Genomic DNA, 22458 nt, shown 5'->3' with positions numbered 1-22458 from the left:
AGATAAATTTTATTTACAGTACTGTCCTGTAAGAAGTCCACATGCAAACAGACTGTGCAGTTCAAACCTGTGTTGTTCATGTGCAGAAACATGGAGATGAACTTACATGACCTTCTGGGTCTCCACAATTCTATAATTTAATAGAGGACCCTCTACTCTGGCTTCTAAAAATGAAGAAACTAAAGTTTGAAGAAAAATGGGAAAAGGGTTGAAAGATAACAATCTGTAACTTATACCCAAGCTATTCTCTACCTCACCTGAGGGGCTAATTCCTCCATCCTTTCAACTACTTGGTTTAATTTCTTTTATAAAATGGTTTTGATAAGGAAGGGAGGAAAAAGGAGATGCCTTGGGAAAGGTGAGACGAAAATGTACTTAGCTAAAATTCAAGTCAAAAGCTAAAAAATGTCTCTTTTTTTTACACATGGATGCCCAATTTTAGAAGAATGGAGACAAATCTTTGCCTCCCCCCACAGTATGACACCTTACACTTATATTTATCTTTATCTCTGGATATCTATCAGCTACAAGTTTAAACTACAAAAGAAGTTGGTTGTAACATTAGTGACCATTCAAAACATCAAAAGAACATACTATATTATTTTGTTCCACATTGCTATATTGAATACAGGCCAAAATAAACTTACTTAATGGCCAAGGACAAATGATTTTTTTGGTAATCAGGTACACGGTTGTACTGGGATTGAAATGTAATGTCTTAAAACTGTGACCTATGAGGCATCTACAGCCTGGCAAAGAGTTTAATCGATCCTGAAGATCAACATGCTCTGCTGTCAGTACTTCCCCCACCATTCTGCGCTCTGATAGATATTCTAGAAGATTGAGATCAATTATAGTTATAGCAAAGAACAAAAATAAAGGAATGATGAAAACAAAAATAAATTGGAAGATGGAAACCCAAAGGATAGCAGCAATGAAAACTCATTTGAAAACCATCTGGAAACAGAGTATAGAGCACAAGTAGGAATATACAAACTGAATGCAAAGCACAAATGAATATAATAGGACCCTCTATCCAAATATGTCAATGTGGCCTGGAAAATATTTAGTGTAGACCTCTGTCTAAGCAGAGAAAAGGCTGATTTGCCTAGTGTGAACTTTGTGTTCTAATCCATATTGACAGAGATTGTTCTTCTGAGGCGAGGCAGCAGCTATATCACTATTAAACTGTCCCTACATGGTCAGAGCACAAAGCACAAAACCTTTCTGAAATTTTACACTCCCAAAGAAACACATTTAAGGGACTCGGCCTGCAAACATAGGAAGTGAAAAGATTCAGAGGAAGATTTGGTCTGACTTTTCACTCATTCAGGTTAAAAACTCTCACCAGACGTTGAGCAGCAGACAACTGGGAATTAGGGAGAAGGAGAATTAACAAGGTCGTTCTTTTTGCATCTGTGCAGTGTGGACAGAGTATGCACATCACTTAAGCATCTCAAAGGACCAAGAAGGCATAGAATGTAATTTGTGGAACAGTGAGCTGTAACAGTTATTGAGATAAATGAATTAATAAATAGATGCATGTACAAACAGATTATTTCTTGGAACAGCCCAGTAACTCTGCATTTATTAACAAGTCACTTAAAAGTCAAACAACATGCATCTCAAAGAACTTGGTAAACACCTCAATAAAAATAGGAAATATAACCATAAGCACAGATATCAGATTAGACTATGACATAGGTAAATATAAGAAAAGCTGAAGAAAATTAGGTTATGCACAGATTTTTCTTAAACAAAACAGCTGTCTTGGAATTTGAATAGCATTTAATACCTACAAAGCACCTCAATGATTAATTTTATCTGCAGCCCTGTCTTAGAGATGAGCGAAGTGAAGCCCTAAAGGATTAAGTGAGTCTCTTAAGATCATAGGAAAAGTTGGAGCAAGTGGTCTTGATCAATCCTTAAGATACAATCATTTGTTCATTAAAGCATTCAACAAACATTGGAGTACCTGGTATGACACTTTGGGTGCTGATGGTAATAAAGACAAAAATCTCTACTTTGAATAAGCTCACAGTCTAATAGGAAAACTGTCAAGTAAGTATGTGATTGCACTAAGTTATGATAAATCATCACATTTAACACAGCAGCGTGATATAGGTACTGGGATAATCTGACTCTGCCTGAGTGAGAGCTGGGGAAAGTTTCAGAGAGGAATAGTGACTTGGGCCAAGTCTTGAAAGATACATAGGAAGAGGTTGGGTAGACAAGGAAAAAGAGTAGTAGATTCGGAAGGAATAAAAGCAAGGTAGATTGTCATGTCAAGAGTTTATCATGAGCTGCAAGAAAAAGCATGTGGCTAAAGATGGAGATAAAACTCTAAAAGTAACCAACCGCCATATGGTGAAAGGCTACATTTAGAGTTCAGACCTTAGTTTTTAGGCAGTGAAAAGCAACCAAAGGACTTTAAGCAAAAGTGTCACACTCTTATTTCATTTATTAAAAGGAGTCTTTGCCTAAGAAGATAGCTTATGGGAAGCAAAATAAAAGCAGAGGTAGGAAAATCCATCAGGAAGCTTTCTCAACAGTCCAAGCAAGAAAGAAGATCCTAAATTAAGGCAGGAGAATGAATCAAGGAGAAAGAACTATTTTTCCCTATTCTCAAGCACAGCATTTACAAGGTAATGTTATCACCAGGTAGGCAGTGCTATGTACAATAATAAAAGATAATGTTGTAATACCTTTGTGTATTTGGTGTGACTTACTCTGAGGTCAGAAGACATGTCAAACCACGTAAGGGACTTAATAAAACAAGGAAAAGTTCTAAAATATTTGAAGAAAATTTTAGCAACAAAAATAAATATTTTTATAATCTGAGTTTTGAGCTTAAGCAATTTTTATGTCAATTTAGAGCAATAAAGGTTGACGTAGTGGTACAGAATGAACATAGGATGTGTAAACTCACATTACACATCAACAGTAAAAAACCCAATGTATTGTTAGCAGTTTAAACCTCTGTGGTCTTATTAACCTCTCAATGACTGGAATAAAGCTCCTCAGTGCTTTTCATACTAATGAAAACCAAATTAGCAGTAATGTTAATTGAAAAATCACCACAGAACAGCTGAAGCAGTTTATCTGAGACCCAGAGTCAAGACTCTCAACTAGAATTCAACAGAATTCACCAAAATGCAGTGATATAAAAGCTTTACCTCATGCCAGTCTTCGAGTTTGTTGTCAGAAAGATCTAGTTCCGACACATGAGCGCAGAAGGCAGCAATTTCTTTTTCATCTCCTGCACGTGTTATTCCACAGCTGTTTAACACCAGTACACTTGGGAGGTTGAGGCGATCTGAATCACAGGGGAAACAACGCTTTCTAAATCAGCCTAATTCTTGTCTACATACAGTCCCCAGGAATCAAAATCAAATAGTATGAAATTATAAGAGGACCTAGAAAAAAAACTTGAATACAATGGGGTCTAAGGGTACTGAACTCTAAGAGGAAACAGCCAAATATGGCCCAGGAGAGTAAAAGTACTGGACCAGTACCACCAAAAAAAGTCTTACAGGCTTTGCTGCTGGCAGGACTGTTGACCTCAACTACCAACAATACAGGTATCATCCTCGCTATCATCTTACCATCTGAACACTAGAACTTGCAACTGATCTGGACTTCCAGTATTCTAATAGGTCCCAATACTTTCTTTTTAAAAATTTAGTTTAAAAGTATCATTCTGGGGATCCCTGGGTGGCCCAGCGGTTTGGTGCCTGCCTTTGGCCCAGGGCGCGATCCTAGAGACCCGGGATCGAGTCCCACATCGGGCTCCCGGTGCGTGGAGCCTGCTCTCCCTCTGCCTGTGTCTCTCTCTCTCTCTGTGACTATCATAAATAAATTTAAAAAATAAATAAATAAATAAAAGTATCATTCTGGATAGCTCTTTTTTGTCTGATGTATATTTCCACCTATTGCTGCCCTTGAAAATTATCTCAAACCATTAGATAGTCTACCTGAAACCACTTCTATTCTTCAAATTCATATCATTGAAGAAATCTTCCTGCTTAAGTGGATTCATTTAAAAAACTACATCTCTCTCTCTCGTCTATCAATCATTTCCATTTTATATCCATGTAGAATGTGTCCCTTATGAAAATGAGATTTTTAAAAATACATAATTATAATGGAAGAAAGGGTTTCAGAGTCTTCAACTATATAATGAATTTGATCAAACTGAGGTAGTCAAACTATTGCGTTGGTTCAAAAATATAGGTGTCAATAAAACGACGCTTGCCCTAGTAAAAAGGGTAGACCTGAGAATTCAACAACTCTCAACCTATTCAGCATAAAATAAGGACTCACAAAGGAAATATTTTATTTACAGAGGCCTCAAATTACATAATTTTTCAATTCAGTACTTTTCAGTATCAAATTTTTCAGAATGGGAATGGGTGCTGGAAAAAAGAAAGACCAAGTAAGAAATCCACCTCTTTCTGCCATTCCAGTTTATTTATTTAATTTTAAAAATATATTATATTTATTCATGACAGAGAGAGAGAGAGAGAGAGAGAGAGAGGCAGAGACACAGGCAGAGGGAGAAGCAGGCTCCATGCAGGGAGCCCGACGTGGGACTCCATCCCGGGTCTCCAGGATCACACCGCAGGCTGAAGGCGGCACTAAACCGCTGAGCCACCAGTTTATATGGAGTAATAAGACAAGTTGAACTGAGGAACATAGGAACTAAAATACTGCTCAATACTGATTTCCCAACTCACACAGAACTACTTCCAAGAATTATTAAATGTAAATGAGGCTAAGATGTGAGAGACACACCTTGCATATTTCTCAATGTTGTAGATCTCTTGCTCACATCAAAACCCCTCTCCTAGAATGTCTTTATCTCCTCCTTAACTAAATTCTACATTCTTAAAGAATTAGTTTAAGTCTCATGGCTTTGAATCCTTTCCTGATAGTACTAATTTACTCTCTCCTCAATCTTTTTCCCAATCACTGTGCCAATCATTTGGTTCAATATAAACTGCCTTGTGTTATATGTTCGTAGATGGGAGTATCTTGTGATCCAGTTAAGTTTGTAAGGTCATTGAGGGCACAGGTCAGTCTTATACTTTCTCAGATCCTCTAAGTTCCTTGATAGAATATGTATTTGAAACATTACCATTCAAATATTGTTCGTGCCTGATGAGTGCAACTAAGGTGCCTTCTGGCCACTCTGGAGGAAGAGAAATCCTTCCAAATTTTTAAAAAAAACTGAAGTCATACTAAGGGAGGAAGACTATGTGACTCTAATAAAAAGAATAATCTGTAAACAAGACAACATTCTGGTTTGAGGCCCCAAGTACTAAGATCCAGTAAATAAACGTTTTAGGTCGCATCTTTTTTACCTTTCATAGGAGAGCCCTGAGGTGTGGCTGGGACATGGACTCCCATCCCAGGACCACGACGGTAAGGGAAATTTTCAGGACTATATTTTTCACATAATACTTGCATAAAACTCCTTCCACTAGGTTGATCCATCTTCTTTTCCTAAAATTCTACAAGAAACCAAGAAATTGTCAAAGTTATTTATTTATCATATAAGAAATTTTTATTGCAAACCCAATTATTTATAAGGCACCAGTCCAGGCATGGCAGACATATAAGACACGGTCACTGCCCACAGGAATTTGCACTGTGGTGAGACTTCACGATTTAGGGAAGCTATATATGCAGATGAATGACAGCAATGAAGTTCAGCATATTATAAATGCAATACAGATTAACAGTGCCACAAAATGTAGTCAAGGAGACAATCATTTCCAGTCAAGGTAACAGGAGGACTTTTGGCTGGTACATAGGGTATGTGGTAAGTAAAAGGAAAAAGGACTAAAAAGAAAGGTGTAGACTCAACATCAGACTAAAGAGTTTGGATGACTCCTTTGATATTTATCCCTCAAAATCCATTCTCCTTTTCTTCCATAGGAAGAGAATTTTTTTTTTAAGTTGGGTTCCATACCCAGCTTGTGGGGCTTGAACTCACAACCCTGAATTGGAGACCTGAGCTAAGATCAAGATTGGGACATTAACTCACTAAGCCACCCAGGCAGCTCAGTAAAAGAATTTTTAACTGTATATACAGCACTTAGGGATGAGTGTATGACTAAGCTCTAGCTGATGGGATAGAAATAGTCTATGGTAGCTTCTGGGAATCACCCTTAAAAGATAGCCAGTGTACCCTTTGCTTCCTTCTTTGTCTCTGGCTTAATTCTATTGCCTAGAAAACAAATGCCACTTGGCACTATAAGCCCAAGGAACACACCCTAAGAAAGGTGGAGCAAAGGACTGAAAGGAACTTGAGACCCTGAGAACTTCATGGAACTGAGCTGCCACAGTGGTGGTGGACTCCAGATTTCTGGAAATTTCAGTGAAAGACAGATAACCCTCTGTTTTATTTAAGTCACTGTTCAATTTTTCAGTTACTGATGAATGGACCCAACCCTGACTAACACAGAACACCATTTCTTTTGTTTTGAGTTTGGGTAGAGTCATCACTGTCGAACTCCAGCTACGGGTCCAAACACACAGTAACCCCAACATCCTCTCAGCATTCACGCACAGGTCAGAACAGGTAATATTAAAGACATGATAACTTCTGACAGCCTGTTAACCCCTTATCTTGAGGGGGTGGCCTATGATCTCTATTAAATATAAATCAAAATACAGGCACTTGACCTCTGTAGTTCCAACTATCAGATGACAAGTTTTTTTTACTAAAACAATCAGAAAAAGAGAATAAAGAATACTCTAAAAAGAAGGGATATCATGTAAAAAGGTTTAACAATGAGAATGTACATGGTCTAACAGAAAACAGCATTAGGAGTAACTAATCATGTGTGCTACATTAAAAGGCTGAAATTTATTCCACAGAAAACAAGAAGAAATCAACAGGTTTTACGGAAGGGACTATAATAATCAAATTTTTTGGAAAACTCCTGGATATCAAATAGGTGATGAGGGCACCTGGGTGTCTCAATCAGTTAAGCATCTGCCTTCAGCTCCAGTCATAATCCCAGGGTCCTGGGATGGAGCCCTGGGTTAGGCTTCCTGGTCCGAGGGGAGTCTGCTTTTCCCTCTGCTCCTCCCACTACTCATTCTCTCTTTCTCCCTCAAATAAATAAATAAATAAATCTTAAAAAAAAAAAGATGATGAATATGAAGGAATATATACTGAAGTTGGGAGAAGAGTTAGAAGGATACTACAAAAACATAGGAGACCTAAGCAAGGAAAATAAAAGCAAAAATAGACTATCTGGGACTACATCAAAATAAAAAGCTTTGGCACAGCAAAGGAAACCACCAACAAAACAAAAAGGCAACCTACCAGATGGGAAAAGATATTTGCAAATGATATATCCAATAAGGGGTTAATAAACAACTTATACAACTCAACAGTAAAAAAACCCAAACAATCTGATCAAAAAATGGGCAGAGGACCCGAACACTCTTCCAAAGAAGATGTACAGACGGCCAACAAGCCCATGAAAAGATGCTCAGCATCACTCATCATGAGGGAAATGCAAATCAAAACCACAAGACACCACCTCACATCAGCCAGAATGGCTAGTATCAAAAAGACGAGAAATAAGTGTTGGAGGGGATGACGGAACTCTCATGCACTGTTGGTGGGAATGTAAATTGATGTAGCCACTGTGGAAAACAGTATTGCAGTTCCTTCAAAAATTAAAAATAGATAAACCATAGAATCTAGTATTTCTACTACTGAGTGTTCACCCAAAGAAAATGAAAACGCTAATTTGAAAAGATATATGCACTCCTATGTTTATTGCAGCATTACTTACAATAGCCAAGATATGGAAGCAACCCAAGTGTCCATTAATAGAAAAATGGGTAAGAAGATGTAGTGTATATGTGTGTGTATACACACACACACACACACATATATATATATACACAAACACATATACATACACACAATGGAATATTACTCAGCCATAAAAAAGAATGAGATCTTGCCATTTGAGAGAACATGGATGGAGCACTATACTAAATGAAGTAAGTCAAAGGGAAAAAAACAAATACTACATGATCTTGCTTATATATGGAATTTAAAAAACAAAACAAACAAGAACCCAGAACTTTTTTTAAGATTTTTATTTATTTATTTGAGAGGGGGAGGAGGGGCCAAGGGAGAAGGAGAGAATCTCAAACAGACTCCCCACTGAGCATGGAGTCCAATGCGGAGTTCAATCTCACAACCCTCAAATCATGACTTGAGCCAAAATCAAGAATCAGATGCTCAATAGATGCCACAAAGCTAGACTTTTAAATACAAAGAAAAACACTGGTGGTTAACAGACAGGAGATAGGTGGGGAAATGGGCAAAATAGATAAAAAGCATTAAGAGATACAGACTTTCAGTTTTCAAAAAGTCCTGGTGATAAAAAGTATAACATAAGGAATATAGTCAATAATATTGTAATAATGTTATATGGTGACAAATACTGACCACACTTATCATGGTGATTACTGAGTGATGTGCAAGACTGTTGTACATCTGAAACTAATATAACATTGTGTGTTAGCTACACTTCAATAGAAAAATTAAAGTACAATGCTCTAAAATGTTAAAAAAATAAAACCATACAAAACAAAACAGGAGAGAGATAATGAGTGCCTGAAGTGACATGGTGGTAGTACAAATAGAAAGCAGTGGCTGATTCAGGGTCAATTTAGAAAGCATGCTTTTCAGGTATTACAGAGGCTGAAGAGAAAGTAGAGTCAAGACTGACCCTCAGGTTTCTAGTACAGGTGACCAAGTGACTGATGATATCATTAAGTAAATGAAAATATGAAGAGATTGAGCTTTGCAAAAGAAAATGATGAACTCCACTGTATATACATTTAGTCTGAGGCATCTGTGGACTACCCAAGGAAACAGTCTCTCCCCCTCAAATAAATACATAAATAGTTAAAAAATAAAAAGTGGTCTTTAAACTTGGTTCATTCCCTAAATTACGACCAGGACCACGTCCACTGTACTTTGTGAAATCAATTCACAACTGCCTAGAACATAGAGTAAACATGCATGAAGTACATGTCCATCTACTGGACAAAAGTTTCATTTACCAAGGTCTAGACTATGAAGCACATTTCATAATTAGGATATCACAAGTCATCTTGAAAATTCAGGGCTGCCCTTTGTCAGGATCCTCATTTGTCAGCTTAAAGACAGAACCTGTTTTAGTACAAGACAGTTTGTTCCTTCTATCCACACAGAGTGATAAACGTCTGCTGCTGTCCTCTATTCCAGCACTGGTTGTGTCAAAACTGAACTTTGGGTGTTTCTTCTAAGACTCCAGGAACCTTCAGGTGGAAGGTTCTTTTACAATGTAAACTTATCAGACCACACAGAGCAGGACCTGGGCCACTGCTGACAGCATAGTTCTCATTAAAGACCTGTCTAAGCAGAATGCCGGCAGGATTTTTAGATATGTTTAACAAATGTCAAAGAAATTACACTGCTACCTTCTATACAATTAGTAGTTCCAAAGAATAAAAAGTGTGTGGGGAAGGTGCTAACCTGTCACTGTCAAAATAATACTCACTGAGTTTAAATAGCATCTTTAAACTAGAGGCTTTAGAACCACTGAAACTCAAACCAATTCTTCAAGGGCAATAATCTTAATACACAATTTAAATACAGGCAAACTGAGGATGGCAACAATAGAGACATCTCAAACTAAAATAAGTGCGAGGAAGCCAGCAATCATGGGAACTTAGCAAGTTATTTCTCATGACCTCATGCTTTAGTAACTCTTCCAAACTGTCTGAGGTGTTTTGTTTTGTTTTGTTATTCTTTTTTCCTAAAGACTTAAAAGCAACGCCGGGCACCTTCACTGGTCATCTGGTCATTTTCCAGGATACTCTACTGAAATAGCTTTCCAGGACTGTTGATAGCATACGCATTAATACATGAGTTTTGAATTAGAACATTAAGATTGCAAAATGGATCAGTAACATAAATCTACACAAAATCTGTTGGGGCAGTTTTAGGAAGAACAGTAGGTGGGAAAGGAAAGCTGAAAATCAAACAGACTGGAAAATGAGGAAATACAGGATGGAAAAAGATCTTTAACTAGAGCCTTTTAAAAGGTTTTTTTGGGGGAAGGGGACAATCTATGACTTTCTGGAAAGAACAGGTATTGAGTTACATCTGACTACCTCTACAGTTGGCAGAGTTCTGATACCTTTGTAAAAGTATTCTGTATTGGTTCTGAAAGCCAGGAGCCAGGAATCTTGGGTGATGTTGCTTGGTTCCATTCCCAAATCATGGAGTGTGCCCGTGAAAATCTCAGCTGCTTTGTGTCTCAAATCCTAACTAGAATGAGCTCTTATAAAGCACTTGGAGAAAGTCAGAATGGAGTGCAAATTGGAGGATAAGCTGCCAAACAGATTGGTATTTTTGCTTTTTTTTTTTTTTTTTGCCAAACAGATTGGTATCAAAACAGAATTTCTAGTCACCTAAAACTCCACATACTTGTCAAACTAATTGTACTTTATGTTCCCAAAGGGTCAGGTCAAAATCAGTATGAAACTGAACACAACTGAAAACAGAACATTTCTGACCATTAACACTGGAAGGCATACAAGATATATCTTTATGCTAGTATGCAAGATCAGTATTTCACAAAAAAAAAAAAAAAAAAAAAAAACCCTTATGGTAGAGTACCATACTTCATAAAGTGTGAATACTACCGGCCTCATTCATGACTTAAACCCTAAAATACCACCTTACAGACTCTCAAACTATATATTTTAAATCTTACCAAAAAAAGATCTGTTTATACATGCATAGGATAAAATGGAAATTAAAAAAATTAGTACCTATGGATGACTCCAGAGAGAGAAAAGGAAGAATAAGGGTGGGAAGGAGATTTGCTTTAAGTTCATCTGTTTGAACTACCTGAACTCACTGCAAACATACATCACCTTTTGTTTTCATATATTACCATTTTGAAATATAAACATTTCGAAGTGATAAATCTGGGAATGACCTAATAGTTTGCCACATGGCTTTTTAATTCCTCATTATCAACTGTCTATGAAAAAAATTCCAATTGGACTGTGTTAAACACATAATATTAATTTTAAAAGGAACTGGGGAGTGAGGAAGCAAAGAGAAATAAAATGGTGGCCAAAAGGGAAGAAATAGTTTAATAAAATAGCATGGGAAAGAAAGTGAAAGAATGAAACTCACCTGAGTGCCTGAACAAACTAAATTAAGAGAGGAGGGGTTAGGATGACAGCCAGAGCACTGTATTCCCTGAGGGTTTCCATGGCCTGAAGAACAGTGAAGCACAAATCCACTATGACATGTACAGAAGGGTTGAAAGAATACTCTTCAGGCCTGCAGGGTCACTTCCTCTGCTAGCCAAGTTAAAGCTTTTAATAAAAGTTATAAACATGTCATACAAATTACCCAAATTGTATCAAAACTCTTGAGACTTTGGAAGCACAAGAGCTCCAGGAGGCAGAGATTACACAGCCCTAAGCCTTGGGATGCCTTGAGAGCTCCAGGCCCCTCCTCTTCTCTTACAGTGGAGACTAACAAAAAGAGTGGAGCATCCAGCAGCAGGAACCTGACCAGGCAGGACTCACATCACTGCAATACTAAACAGGAACGAATTTACAGTTCTAAGGAGTAAACTGAAATACTTCAAAATATGCATTAATTTAGGATGAGTCAAATCTATCAAGGAAGAGTTTTCATAGCATGAAAATAACGAAGAGGGAAACAGTTCTGGGTAGTTTAAAATTATTTTTGTTCATCTGACATGGACTCATTTACATACAACTGACCCACCTTACCTGTTCATCAGAGAAAGAAAAACTACATTCTAAAAGCTACCTGCCAATATTTTGCTACCAAGTATTTGAAAACAGAACTTAAACATTGTGGCAAAGATTCGATAATGTCACTGTCAGAGTCCTTTGGTCAAATAAGGCTTCATTCCAGTAGTTTCTCCACTTGGCTGCCTACTTCCTTCACAAGACAATCTGACACTAAGAATGTCTTTGTCACTCGTTTCATAAAAATGGAGAGACAACAGATGTGTTTAGTTTTCTCTGCTACCTCTTTCTTCGCACTCTATCAAGTGGTTCCCATCAAGCCTATTTGGCCATTCATTTATTCATAAAATGTGTGCCCTCACACAGCTTACCGTCTCATTTAGTTTCATTCAACAAAGATGAACCTTAAAAAAAAAAAAAAAAAAAGATGAACCAGACACTGAATCCGTGCCAAATGCTGCACTACACACTAAAGACAAAGTACAATCCACACTCTGGCCTCAGGACATCCACGCTCTGGAAGGAAACACATGAAAATAACACAATCTAAAATAAGCCACACAGAAAGAGTGAATTCAAACAGAAGAAGTGGTTCACTTTCAGAAGTATGATGGAAGAGGCCAAAGGTAAACCTTGAGCCGTTTTGAAAGATGATGAAGACCAGGTTAATAGGGTGAAGGAGAGCATTCTTGGCCCCGGAGACAGGAGATACGGCGATGATGTGATACCGCTAAAACATAAAATACACGCGGGGAGGGCAGCTGAGGCTGGAGGTTTCACTGGAAGGTGGATGATGGTCAGCTCGTGACTGACCTTGCTCAGCTTCAACTTCCTCTTATAGAGATAAAAGAACATTTTTGACAGAGATCACTGTGAATACAGTATAAGGATGGGGGTCACCAATTTTTACTGAGAATATCAAGCAGTCAGAAGTGATGAAACTTTTTAATCCCAAAAGGCCTGGGCAGTTAGGCGCTTGTTCATCTTAAGGGAAGTACTTTCAGTGTTTAGACCGGCAATAGAAACCACAACATAAGGAAATAAATGAAGACTGAGTATGTGAGAATCTCAAATGTGCTAAAAGAAGAAAAGATACAACAATGATGAACAAACACCAAGTGTTCAGAAAGAGAGTTTTATATTTCGTTCTTTTTTAAAAAGGACAAAAGAGAAATGTAAAGACCGAATTTGGGAATGTGGGTGGGGGGGAAGAGATTGACAAAACAAGTCGAAAGAGGAAACTCGGTTGAATAGCTTCAAAAAGTCTCTTAGGATTACTAGCATTCTCAATTTTTGCCAAGTTTGTTTGCTTTTTAAAGCTCATTTAACTTTTGCTTTCAGAACTCCTAATATCATCACCAGGGAGCCTCCTTTTTAGAAAAATCCCTCCTACACCCAAACTCTGCCACATTCTTACACATTTTAGGTAGTTTTTTCTGTTTTCTAAATCTTCCTGATCTTCACCATAAGTGTATCCCAATAAGACATAATTACACTGGGAAAGTATATGTGTGTTATCTATTTTTCCCTGTAGGAAAGATTAAATAAATGAATGGATAAATGTCTATTAATAAGCTTCTTTCTAAATAATTGTTTTTAAAAATACAAGTAATAAACATTCTGAATTTTTTAAAATTTCCAACTGAAAATTAGCAAAAAATCTATAACCCCATATAGTTTTCTTCTAGGTGTAGTTTCCCTTTTTATTAGGTAAGCTAGGCATGTAAGTAAGTATTACCAAAAGTTTTTCATATCTGAAGCATATCATATCATAGTCTGAGCCACAGCCATACCAGGAAGCTTTGGTCAACAGATTTAGCAAGTAGGTTAAACCTGAGGATGCACCTAATAGTGTATATTTTTTTCTAGGCCATTTCCCATGCTATGTAGATACATATTTTTTTAAACAAAATTAAATTGCTTTTAGGTAGTTGTGTAACCTCCCTTTTTTGCTAAATAGCTCATGAAAAACTTTCTGTATCAGTAAATATATATCTACATAATAATCATTTTTAAGGTTTGTCAAGTATTCCATTAACAAGCTTTTGCAGCTAAAGTCATGAATGGTAGCTATCTCACCCATAAAAACACTTCAGGGACATTGTCCAAGGCAATATAATTAAGCTAGACAGTGTTATCCTGCATGACTTCTAATTTCATTTATCATAAAGTACATATACCTGCAATTTTATCTCACTTAACCTCCCCTGACCATCATGTAATACACCTAAGTGGATGCCTTTTTGGAATGAAAAATAAGAATAATAAACTATAAGGTTTCAGAATTAGCCTGTAGAATTATTATAGTTAAGCAATTCACAAATTTACTCTGGGCATTCCAAGTGCCAAACTCAACTGTAGCTGATAAATCCATTATCAGAACACACCATACCACCACGACTTCACACCCTACTCTGAACTACCTATTTCTCAGTCTTCAGCTGTATACTAAACTACGTAACACCGTAAGAATGTGGCACATCAACTCTTCTTGGTAGAAAATTAAAAACAACAACAACAACAAACAATCCAACGCAACACTGCCAAATGAAACATGAATTCAGACTCCTGGTCCTATGCTTTTAATAGGACACTGCTACTCTCTTCACTTAGCACAGCACTTTGCTTCACCTTAAAAGCATGACAGACATTAAAATATCTAACCTAAATTCTTTACTTCATTATATTTGCGACACCAAAGATGTATAAAACTGGGACTCTATGTTACCAGTGAGTAGGACTTCAGAGCTGTCTGTATCATCTACTAAAGAACTATATTGCATACAAGGCCCGTCTGATGTTGGACAAAGAGTCTGTTTTCTTTTTCTTTTTTTCTTAAGATTTTATTTACTTATTTATGAAAGGCAGAGAGAGAGAGAGAGAGAGAGAGAGAGGGAGAAGCAGACTCCATGCAGGAAGCCCAATGTGGGACTCAATGCTGGGACTCCAGGATCACGCCCTGGGCCCAAGGCAGGTGCTAAACCACTGAGCCACCCAGGGATCCCCAAGAGTCTGTTTTTCCATCTACAACTGCACATTAGCAAACATGATTGCCTCTCATGTGCAGGGTCTACTAGACATAAACACAGAACTTGAAATTTCTGACCTAAATGCACTAGCCCACGAACTTTAACATTTTGATGAAAAAGCATTTAAGAAGAAAAAAATTAAGACAACGATGCCATTTTAAAAAATAAAAATACATACATACACACATTAAAAAGAAAATAGTGCTATTTGGACTTCAGTACCTCTTTATGTGAAATTATATCTAAGCACTTCTTTGTTGATTTGCACAGCTTCTTTCTGTCCAGAAACGTTGGCTTATGTGAGTTGTCTATATCCTATGAAATCAGGCATTCTGAAATATATATATATAAAAAAGCACTTGCCATACACTTTCAACAATCACAAGAACAATGAAAAAAGTTTAACATTCACTATACCCCTTTTCAATATCTTCCAAGGAGAGTTCCACTCTTATTCCCCCTCTTGTCTCCTTCACAAACAAATCTGCATCCAGCCCTACCTTTCTATGTGGCCAGAATGCAATTTTACAAATCTCAAGGCTTTAATATTGCACTCACTCAAAATTCAGGAGGTAGATATATCTATTCTTGAGTTGATGTTCCCCAGAAGGCAAGTGTCCCCACACTGAGATTCACAATCTTTTAAAGCATAGTAATTTCCATAACCACCTTCTGACCACCTTATCTCTGTTTACAGGACACCAAACTGAGGTGACTTGCTTGGGTTTCCACGGCCCAAGCAGCATGCTAAGTCATACTTTCTGTACCCCTAGTCTGTTGAGTCATGCTATCTTTACTAAAAACAGGAATAGTTATGTCAACAGTATATGGCATCATGCACAAATCACTGAAATAAAACTTATTAAAACAACTGAAAACCATTACACCCAAAATATCTCTTGTAACCACATCCATATAACTGAACCAGAATACTAAGCAGCAGGACTCACTGGTCTAGTCCCCAGAGGGGCAATAATTATTATCAACTTCCCCTTCTCACCAAAAAACAATGGATATTAGTCTCTTGAACAGAGTCATTTTCATTAGAAGAAAAACATATATGCATGCTGTGGGTCAGCTGTGAATACACAAATTTAAGGTCATTACTCAGCTGTTTACAGAACAGATTACCCCTATTATCTCTCCTCCTGAACACCTACGTAAGCTAATCGCGTTAAAACAAGGCCTCACTAGGAACTAACTACTAGTTGTTCTTCACTCTGCATACAAGCTTTTAGAGTTGTTTACAAACCATTCTGGCTCTTAGCCAGGGATTGCCAGAATGTTAAACATCAGCCACACAGAGAAGTTGCAAAGTTTACAAGTCTTAAAAAAAAAAAAAAAAAAAAATTCACTAGTCCTTTCTACATTTAGTGTTATGGCGGTATTGTCCACAGGGGTAACACATGCCATTCTGGAATCGAACTGCCTGGAGGTAAATGAGGACCAACTCCACTACTCTGTGTGGCTATGGGCAAATTACTTCGGTTCTCTCCGTCTCATCCTTTTATGGATGAGAGGTAAGAGATTATGAGGGGTAAGAGATTGCCCCTAACTCCTAGCTCATAGGGTTGCTAAAGAATGAATGGAGATAATATGGAGATAATATGGGTTCAGCACAGTGCCTAATACCTAGAAAGAACTTAATAAATACCCATTTACTATTGCTTCTACTGCTACCATCACTACCCAGGGAGCATGCTAGCATTAATATATACCTGGGGTCCTCACAATTTTTTAAGAATAGATTTCATCTAATTTTTTGGATCCCAGGACTATGCCAATTAGTGCCAATTAATGATTCAGGCACTAAAAATGTTTGACACTTACAAAATCAGTCCTCCTTAACTGGAAGCTCTTTCCCTCTCTTCTCCACCTAAATTTTATATTCTTCAACACTCCGCTCAGAATACAGTTCACAGGTGAAGCCTTTACAGATACCTCCTGTGGTAATGATCCGTTTCCTTTGAGCTGAGCTCAGGGATCTATTGCCTGAAATATTCAGGGGGCAATTAATGACACATTCGTGTGGCATAATTTTTGTCCCACATGCCATTATTATTTAACTTGTGCACAGTGATGTGATTTTCACATGTTTATGTCTTATGGCCTTAGACTATATAGCTCTTGAGGCTAAGGATTTGTAACTGTCAATGGCTGGAATTTTGCATATAATTGGCACTCCATAAATGTGCTAATCAATGAGTTTTCTAATCACTTCTGAGCGTGCATATCAAATGCATTATACAAATAAAAAAGCTGGTTTATTAATAAACTCTGAGATCAGAGTACTTGTGAACAAAAATGCTTCATAGCTACCACTGAAATGCATAATTATGTGTACCTCTCCATGGAGATTCCAAAAATAAGAGATGAAATGATAGAGCAATGAATCAGGAGCAGTCAGAAATACTTCCTACCTATCACAAGTTAAATTCTTCTGCAAAAACTATAGCCACAACAAATTTAATACTGCTTATTTTAGTATCCATATAACACTTAACATTTCATATGCAAAAGCTAATAATTTATGCCAACTTCAGAACAACAGGCACTGTTTAAACTAAAGTTGAATATATGTGACTTTCTGGTGAGAATGTAAAATGATGTAGCTGCTGTAGAAAACAGTATGGCAGCTCCTGAACAAATTAAACCTATAATTATCATATGATCCAACAATCCTACTGTGGATATATAAAAAAAAGCACTGAAAGCTTGGACTTGAGAAGATGTACACCAATGTCCATAGCAGCATTATTCACAACAGCAAAAAGATGGACATGACCCCACTATACATGGATTCATGATTAGATAAGGAAAATGTGGTCTATACACACACTAGAATATTATTCAGCTTTGAAAAGGATGGAAATTAAGACACAGGAATGAACTCTGAAGACAATGTTAAAGGAAACCAGATACAAAAGGACAAATACCATATGGTTACACTTAAATGAGGTATCTGGCATAGCCAAATTCATAAAGACAGAAAGTGGAATGATGGTTGCCAGGGGTTGGGGAAGAGTGAGGAACGAGGAGTTCCTGATGAACGGAGACAGAGTTTCAATTTGGGAACATGGAAAAGTTCTGGAGACAAATGGTACTCATAGTGGTACAATAATGTAAATGTACTTCATGCCACTGAACTATATACTTAAAAACAGTTAAAATGGTGCATTTTATATTTTACCACAATAAAAATATTTCAAAGAATGAAGAATAAGATACATGCTGTGTGTATATAAAAAAAAGATGAACATAGGTCAAGCCCAAAATTTCTGGTTATTACTCCCTTGGCACACTTACAAATTAACACCAACAGTTCACTTAAGAATCTTAAACAGTGAGTAAAGGATAAACTAAGCCAAGTCTCAATAAATGCATTTTCTGAGAAGTTTTATTTATGAAGTATACAATTTTCATTTATCTCTTTCTTGGACTCCTTTACTGATGTTCACGTGGAGAAATATCACTAACAGATGAGGAATTAATAGAATTGACATTTTAAAAGCCTCCAAAGGGCACTTGCTTTTACATAACTTACGCCTTAAGTTACTAAGAGTGTCTATGAGAAAATATGATCTTCACACGAGTCACAATAAGAGTTTAATAATTTATACTTATTTTCAACATTTTAAGGGTTGCAATACTTTATTTAAATTCATTTATCTGTGCACTAAATAACAATATACTGTGATTACAAATAGAACCAAACATTCTCAGAAATAAGTGCCTTTGAGATAATGGCAGCTGTCAATAAAAACTTAGTATCTGAGAGATCCGTTGCATTGTTATTCTCTTAAAATAAAATGTTATAAAGCTATCTGTAAGCAAAAGAAAAAAGTGCTAAAGGTAATGGTTTCCTGAAAAATGGCCTCTCTCACAAAATTTCAGAGTAAAGCATCATTATTATAGAATTCACTATCTGCAAAGTCACCTACTCAATAAGATTTATTTGTAACCCCAAAATCCATACTTGTAGCATGTTCCCAGTCACGTGCAGATACTAACTTGAGGTGCCTAATGTGCACGCTTCCAGTTAAGACAGAACAGGGCGGCACTCGGCCATTCTGTCTCAGCTCACCTGTAAATAAGACCCTTTTCATGATTTAGTGCCATGTTTTTCACATTTTTGTGGGGTTTTTTGGTTGGTGATTTCATTATTGAAAATGGCTCCAAGATGAACTGCGCTAGGGCTGCGTAGTGCTCCTACACACAAAAGTCTGTGGTGTGCCTTATGGAGAAAATACGTGTTAGATAAGATTTACTGGGGCATGAACTATAGTGCTATCCACTCTGAATCTAAAGTTAATAAATCAACACTATATCTTGAATACAGTGTCTATAAACAGACACAGGTACAAAACAAGGTCATGTATTCATCAGTTGACAAAAATGTTACGACCAGAAACTGGCAGGACCTAACCCTATATCTCTCCTAGGAGCGATGATGCCATTTTCACTCATTCAGCGTTCATGGCAACTTTACATAAGTACCATAAATAACAAGAATCAAGAATCAACTGTACTTTGTTAAAGAAAACAACTGGGGTGGGGGTGGGGATCAATGGACTAGAAAAGATAGTCCACAAATAGACCCATATGATTAAGGCAGGAAAGGGCAGAAACCAGTAGGAAAAACTTAAACTTCAGTAACTAGTCCTGGGACAAGTGAACACCAATCTGGGAAAAAGAAAGTGAATCCTCACCTCACAACACAGAAGAACTCAACTCCCAATAAGATACGCAAGTCAAACTTTATCACTATGAGAGGAAAATAGTTATTTTTTTCTAATAGAGGAAGAGGTTTAAGGTCTTGGTTTAGGGAACTATTTCATAAACAAAACATAAAAAGAACCCATAAAGGAAAAATCAACCAGTAGAATAAAAACCTTTTGATCATCAGAAGACACTAAATATGAAAAAATACAACTCAGAAACTGGAAAAAGATGCTGCCAACACATGTAACTAATAAGGAGAACTCTTAAAAATAATTTTTTAAAAAAGCAAATCATCCAATGGAAAAATGACAAAACACATCAACAGTATTTAACAGAAGATAAAATTCAAATGACTAATAAATAAATGTAAAAGATGGTCAGGTTTAATAATAGTTAGAAGCAAAAATGAAAATCTCAGTGAAATACTAACTTAATATATCAGCCAAACTTAAAAACTGATTATACCAAAGCATCAGAGAAAATGTGAAAGAACAGAAACTCTTCCACTGCTAGTAGAGGTACAAACACCTTGGAAAAACACTTTATCACCATCTAGTGAAGTTGTAGATGCCCATATGCTATGATACAGCAATTCTACTTCCCAGTGTAAACTCTATGGGAACTTGTATATGTGCACCAGAAACACCACAGGTATGTCCACAACAATACTGTGTGAAATTTTGAAAATCCTGGCTCAAAAAGGCCCTTATATCCAAGAACAGATGATGGGATAAATTATATTATATTATATTCATAAATGAAATATAACACAGCAATGGAAATTAACAATTGATAATTCTCTATGGCCTTCTCATCAACATGAATTACTTTTAAAATCAAGAAATTGAAGACAGAAATACATGGAAACCTATTCCATGCTCATGGACTAGAAGAATTAATATTGTTAAAATGTCCACACTCCCCAAAGTAAAACAGATTCAATGCAATACTTGTCAAAATTCCAATGGCATACTTCACAGAACTAGAACACACTGTTCTAAAATTTGTATGGAAATAAATAAAATAAAATAAAATTTGTATGGAGCTATAAAAATCCTGGAACAGCCAAAGCAATCTTGAGAAAGAAGAAATCTTGAAGTATCATGCTACCTGATTTCAAACTAGACTACAAAGCTACAACAATGAAAACAGTATGGTATAGAGAATATTGAGGAGGACCAAGAAATGTACACAATTATAGAATCGTTATATTGTACATTTGAAAGTATTCTAACACTGTACTTTAATTATACTTCAATTTTTTTAAAAAAGTGTGCTGCTATAGATCAATGGGACAGAACTATGAGCCCGAAATAAACCCACATATAAATGGACAATTAATCTACAACAAAGGAGTGTACAATGGAGGACAGTCTTCAATAAATGGGTGTTGGAAAAACTAAGCACCCACGTGCAAAAGAATAAAACTATATCACTATTTTATACCACACACAAAATTACCTCAAAATGGATTAAATGCTTGAATAATGTGAGACCTGGAACCATAAAATTCCTAAATGAAAACATAGATTGTAAGCTCCTTGATATCAGTCTTAGCAATGTCTTTGTGGATCTGACTCCAAAGGCAAGGGAAACAAAACCAAAAATAAACAAGGGACTACATCAAACTAATATGCTTATACACGGTGAAGGAAACCATCATCAAAACAAAAAAGCAATCCAATGAGTGAAAGAAGATATTTGCAAACCACATATCTGATAAGGGATTAATATCCAAAATATACAAAGAACTCATACAACTTAACAAACAAATCCAAACAACCTGATTTAAAAATGAGCAGAGGATCTAAATATTTCTCCAAAGAAGACATACATATGGTCAATAGGCACATGAATGCTCATCATCATTAGGGAAATGCAAATCAAAACCCCAGTGAGATATCATTTAACACCTGCTAGAATGGCCATTATCCAAAAGAAAAGAAACAAGTTTTGGCAAGGATGTGGAACCCTCATACAGTTGGTGGGATTGTAAACTGGTGCAGCCACTATGGAGATCGGTATGGAGATTCCTCAAAATATTAAGAATAGACCACCATATGATCCAGCTATCCCACTTTTGGGTATTTACCCAAAGAATACAAAAACACCAATTTGAAAAGACACATGCACCCCTATGCTCACTGCAGCATTATATACAATAGCCAAGATAAGGAAACAACCTAAGTGTCCAACGATAGATAAATGCATAAAGATGTGGTATATTTATACAATGGAATAATACTTAGCATAAAAAAGAATGACATCTTGCCATCTGCAACATGGATAGACCTTAAGGATATTATGCTAAGTGAGATAAGTCAGATAAACACTGTATGATTTCACTCAAATGTGGAATCTAAAAAACAAATGAACAGACACAATAAAACAAAAATAAACTCAAATACGGAGGACAGACTGATGGTTATCAGAGGGGAAGAGTGGCTGTGGGGAGTGAAACAGGTGAAGGAGGTTAACCAACTGGTGATGGATGGCCATATAGATTTATGGTAATGACCACTATGTAGTGTATGCAGATATGAATGAATTATACAGTTGTATACTTGAAACTTGTATTTTTTAAAAAGACACTCTTGAAAAGATAAAATAATCGCAAGAATATATATATAGTACAATCCCACTTACACAAAATTCAAAAATGGAATATTAATCATAGTATTGTTTAGGGTCACATATATATGTAATAAAAACTATAAAGAAAAGTCAGAGAATAACAAACACAAAATTCAGGGTTGTGGTAGCCTAGGAGGGTGGGGATGCATGATCAGGGAAAGGAACACAGGGGCAAAAACAGAACTCCTAATTCTCTCTTCAAACCTGCTCTTCCTCCACCAGTTCCCATCTTTGGAGCTGTATT

General features: G+C 36.6%; 1 protein-coding gene across 8 annotated transcripts in view; it reads right to left on the bottom strand.

Annotated features, from left to right (window-relative positions):
- The window catches only part of TBCEL (tubulin folding cofactor E like), a 72857-nt gene that overhangs the window by 45387 nt on the left and 5012 nt on the right, over window positions 1–22458 (bottom strand). For 6 of the 8 annotated variants that reach the window (XR_012028778.1, XM_072822394.1, XM_072822397.1 and 3 more), the window contains 2 exons: window positions 5364–5513; window positions 3177–3316 (listed from right to left, as the gene is read on the bottom strand). Coding sequence is in view for 7 of the 8 variants with exons in the window: in XM_072822394.1 (XP_072678495.1) it covers window positions 3177–3316; window positions 5364–5496 (273 nt within the window). In the remaining variant the exon portion in view is untranslated. Of the gene's footprint in view, window positions 1–3176; window positions 3317–5363; window positions 5514–11236; window positions 11388–15080; window positions 15191–22458 lie in introns of those variants that run through there. The other 2 variants (XM_072822396.1, XM_072822398.1) reach the window with 2 other exon arrangements.

This window comes from Canis lupus, chromosome 3, assembly GCF_048164855.1.
Source record: "Canis lupus baileyi chromosome 3, mCanLup2.hap1, whole genome shotgun sequence".
NCBI classification, from domain to species: domain Eukaryota; kingdom Metazoa; phylum Chordata; class Mammalia; order Carnivora; family Canidae; genus Canis; species Canis lupus.
Note: the sequence above shows the minus strand (reverse complement) of the source record. Positions and strands in the feature narration are given on the sequence as shown.